The following is a 4,248-nucleotide window of genomic DNA, read 5'->3' as shown; positions in this document are numbered from 1 at the left end:
AAAGGATGGTAATATACCATCTCCACACGAGATCAAAAGAGTATCTTGTGCACCAAACAGGCATTTTACCTAACCACCTCAACTGTCTTTCTCATCTTTTAATCCATCATCAGTTCATAAGTACCTTGATTATAACTATGAAGTACTATATATGATTTTCTATTTGGGAGACTGGTAGTGCAAATTAAAGTTCTTGCTACCCAACATTTATCCCCAGCAATAAATTACTTTTGAATAATTAATAATAATAATAATAATAATGAAACATAGTTGTTCTGCCCCCCCCCCCACATGCAGACCCTTTTGAAACAAATGGAGGACTTTAAACATCTCTTCCTTTCATTTAAGATTTAGTTGATTTTCCTCAGAGCCAAGTCCTGCTGAACTGAAAGCAGAAACTTCCCAGTATTTCAATGATTTCATGTTCTCCAAGAGAGAAGAGAAGGGGACCTAGACGAGCCAGATGGATTTTGTTCTGTGGAGGAAAAGGGACAGAGTATCTGTCCTAGAATCTTCTACCTCATCAGTTTATTTGAGTCAATAGGAAACAAAATTCAGTAGGTAATTTAAAATAAACCACTCAGAAAAATAAATAAAAGGCCAAGAAGGTTCTGTGGCGGGGGTTGGGGGAGATTTTGAAATAGTGTTTCTAGATTTTAGATAAAAGGGCAAAAATGAAAAGAAAAAAATCATTGTTAAAATTGTTATATTCTAGAATAAAATATTTCTTTTGGAGCTCCTAAATTCTGCTTTTTAGTCAGCTCAAAGACTACCTCTCTCTCCCTAAACACCCTCACCCATCTAGGTCACAGGAAAAGTTGGACTTCACCTAAACAGGCAGTTGTGCCCCCTCCCCTCTCAGGTGTCCCCCCACTCCACGGAGCCCAGGCCACAGGAGTGTAGACCAGGACCCTGGGAAACTGGGACTTCACCTCAACAGGCACTCACGCCCCCATCTCCATTCAACTGCCCCCCCCCTTCTGGCAAAGGAGAGCAGCCACGAGTCTCTTTGGATCACAGAAAATAAATCAAAGAGGACGTTGGATGGGGTAGAGGTGAGACTTAGTGGGAAAAATTAAACACACAGAACAACGAGCTTCCCCACCCGGAATCTCACCTTCCAGTTCGTTTGGTTTTCATGTCTCAGTTCAAGTGTGTAGGGTTGGGTCAGTGGTAATAATGGTGGTGCTCTTTTTTTCTCTTCCATAAGGGGGAATAAAGCTGCAGAATACGGCTCCCTGGAGTTAAATTTCTAAAGAATATTTTATTTGCTTTTGTTTTGTTTTGATTTAGTTTGTCTTTATTTAGCTTCTGGTGGTTGGTAGGTTTGTTTTTGTACATAGTTCCTTGGTCCCCAGGAGATTATGATAAATGTCTCTGTTCCAAAACAGTTCATTTCCCTACTCTTCCCAAGCCTCCCCCTACCCTAGCCCCCAGATCCATCCTGCTCCTCAAAACCCGTCCTCCAGTCTCCGCTTTCCTTCCCCCACTCCCTACTCAGCCAAATTCCCCCTCTTCTCCCTGCCAACCTCTCCAGTGTCCAAACCCAGCACCCTTGTTCTCTAGGCTGAGGGAGGGCGAGGGCCGGGAGAGCAGAGGGGGCAAGAAGGAGAGCGGTAGAGGAGGGATTCTCCAGTGCAAGCAGGATAACGGATGTTCCACACCCGGGGGACGCAGGCACGGGAAAAACCCCCGCGCGGCCCCTCCAGCTCCCGCTCTGCCCCACCGGCGCTCCCAGCCTCCTCAGTAAGTGGCGGAGAATTTCATCCGCTTCTGCTTCTGTCTCTGGTTACAAAACCACACCCGCACCACGTTCTTTTTGAGGTCCAGTTTCTCCGCGATGGCCGCGATCTTCTCGGACGAGGGCCGAGGCTGTACCGCGAAGTAGGCCTCGAGGGAGCGCTTCTCCGGCGCGGCGATGGAAGTCCGCTTGCGCTTCTTCTCTCCGCCGTTGAAGAGCTCGGGCTTGTTCATTTTCTCGCGCTGCGCGCCCTCGGCCTCCTCCAGCCACGCCTGCAGGATGGGCTTGAGCGCGATCATGTTGTTGTGCGAAAGCGTGAGCGACTCGAACCTGCAGATGGTGCTCTGGCTGAGCGAGCCCACGCCCGGGATCTTGAGGTTGGCCAGCGCCGAGCCCACGTCGGCCTGCGTCACGCCCAGCTTGATGCGCCGCTGCTTGAAGCGCTCGGCAAACGCCTCGAGCTCGCGAGGGTCCGTGTCCGAGTCGCAGATGGACGCCAGGCCGGCCGCGCCCACCACCGCGGCCGCCGCCGATGCCGCCGCCACCTGCCCGGCCGCCGCCGCCGCTGCCGCCGCCGCCGCGCCGTGGTGCGCCGCCGCCGCCACCAGCCCCGGGTGCGGCAGCCCCGACGGCATGTTCATGGCGGCCGCGGCCGCCGGGTGCGACAGGTGGCTCAGGCCGTGCATGTGCGGGTGCGGGTGCGCGGAGCCTCCCAGCAGCCCGCCGCCTGGCCCGCCGCCCCCGCCCCCCGGGCCGCCGCCTCCGCCGCCGCCGGGGCCGCCGCCGCCTGGGCCGCCGCCGCCCCCGGGTCCGCCGCCCCCCGGGCCGTCGTGGGCGCCACCGCCACCGCCCGCTGCGCCCGCGCCGCTGGCCCCTGCCATGAGCGCCAGCGAGGGGGAGGAGATGTGGTCCAGCAGGTCGCCGGGCTCGAGCGCCTGGTGGTGGTGGTGGTGGTGGTGGTGGTGCGCGAGCGGGACGGTGGACGTGGACGTGCAGGGCACGCTGTTCATCGTGTGGTACGTGGCGTCCGGCTTGAACGGGTGGCTCTTGCCCTGGGACACGGCGATGTCCACGGCCGCCAGCGCCTCGGCCCGCGCCAGCAGCGTTTCGTCTAGGCTGGCGAAGAGGTTGCTCTGCAGCTGCAGGCGACACAAACCAAACCAAAAAAAACCACACAACCAAAAAAGCAAAATGCAAAACAAAACAAAACCACACACAAGCCGGAAAGTACAACAAGCAAAGAACGAACACAAAGCAACCAAAATAACAACAACGGGGGTGGGGGTGGTGAGGACCGGGAAAGCCCGGACGGGGGACACGTTGGGGATGAGACGGGGACGGAGAGAAGGGCCGGGAGTGTGGAAGGTGGACAGACGGAGAGAGAGGGGAACACGGGAGCACAATCCGGGAAAGGGAGTGAGAGACGGAAACGGGGAGGGAGGGAAGAAGAAGAAATGGAAATATAACTCGGAGCCTGGGACCCGTGTCGCGGACCGAACACGCTGAGATTGCCTTTCCGAGGCGTGAAATTAACAGAGAAAGTGGAGCAAAGTCGGAAGTCATGGCTCCACCGCTCCCCACTCTAATCGCAGGCGCTCGACACGGAAGCACGGGCGACAGGAACAGGACATTAAGCGCCACTATACAGACTGCGCCAAGCAGCGGGACTCCTCTAAACCCCCTGCCTGCAACCCCGAGCCGGGACCTGTGCACACACCGGCGCCCCACATGCAGCGCCTCGGAGACGGGAGGGGGCGGGCGCGCGGGCCGGGACCGCGGGCGTGGGGTGCTTACCGGCGGCGTGGGCAGGCAGGCCCGCCGGATGGCCTCGGAGCTGGAGTGCAGCGACGGGTACTTGTGCTCAGGGAGGGTGGGATGCATGGCAAAGTGAGGCTGCTTGCTGTTCATGGACATCATCTTGACGGTCTGGCATGTAAATCCACAAACACTCCGAAAGTCCGCGGAAAGTGCGCACGCCGGCTCCCCCGGCCTCCCTTCCGAGGCTGTAGCCGCAGCAGCTGGCGGCGCGGAGGCGGCGGCCGCACTGGGGCTGCTGCTGCTCCTGCTGCCGCCGCAGCCGCCGGGCGCTTCCTGTGACCGCGCAGAGCGCCGCGCACCGGCCTTGCGATCCCACTTCTCCAAGAGCTCTAGCCCCGCGCGCGGACGGGATGAACTCCTCTTACACCTGAGCCCCACTTCTCGCGGCCGGCCCAGGGAGCTCTCGCGAGAGCTCGTGGGCCAGCCACGCTGACAGGCATCAGCTGTCTGGTCTGTCTGACGCGCGCTCTCCCACTCGGCGTCGCCGTGCGACTGCGCGCGCGCGCGCTCACCAGGCAGCGACCGACGCGTGGGAGCCGTTCTTATAGTGACCACCAGCAAGGACAGCGCAGGTGATGCACCTGTAGCTGCCGGGGCATGCGCGGTGCTCGCCTCACCTTTCCCACCGGGGTTCTGGCAAGATCAAAAAGGGCCAGCTATTGTCTGAGGGTAGGCATCTTTTAAGTAGA

General features: G+C 58.1%; 1 protein-coding gene across 1 annotated transcript; it reads right to left on the bottom strand.

The window, feature by feature from the left end:
* Positions 1-1,244: 1,244 nt before the first annotated feature.
* On the bottom strand, positions 1,245-3,931 carry POU4F1 (POU class 4 homeobox 1). The gene is made up of 2 exons (XM_066383704.1): positions 3,536-3,931; positions 1,245-2,880 (listed from the first exon to the last, which is right to left on the bottom strand). The coding sequence occupies exons 1-2, from the start codon at positions 3,656-3,658 to the stop codon at positions 1,744-1,746; spliced, it is 1,260 nt and encodes a 419-aa protein (XP_066239801.1). The 5' UTR covers positions 3,659-3,931; the 3' UTR covers positions 1,245-1,743.
* Between the last annotated feature and the right edge of the window lie 317 nt (positions 3,932-4,248).

This window comes from Saccopteryx leptura, chromosome 4 (assembly GCF_036850995.1).
Source record: "Saccopteryx leptura isolate mSacLep1 chromosome 4, mSacLep1_pri_phased_curated, whole genome shotgun sequence".
In the NCBI taxonomy this organism is placed as follows: Eukaryota; Metazoa; Chordata; class Mammalia; order Chiroptera; family Emballonuridae; genus Saccopteryx; species Saccopteryx leptura.
This window is presented reverse-complemented; position numbering and strand designations above follow the sequence as displayed.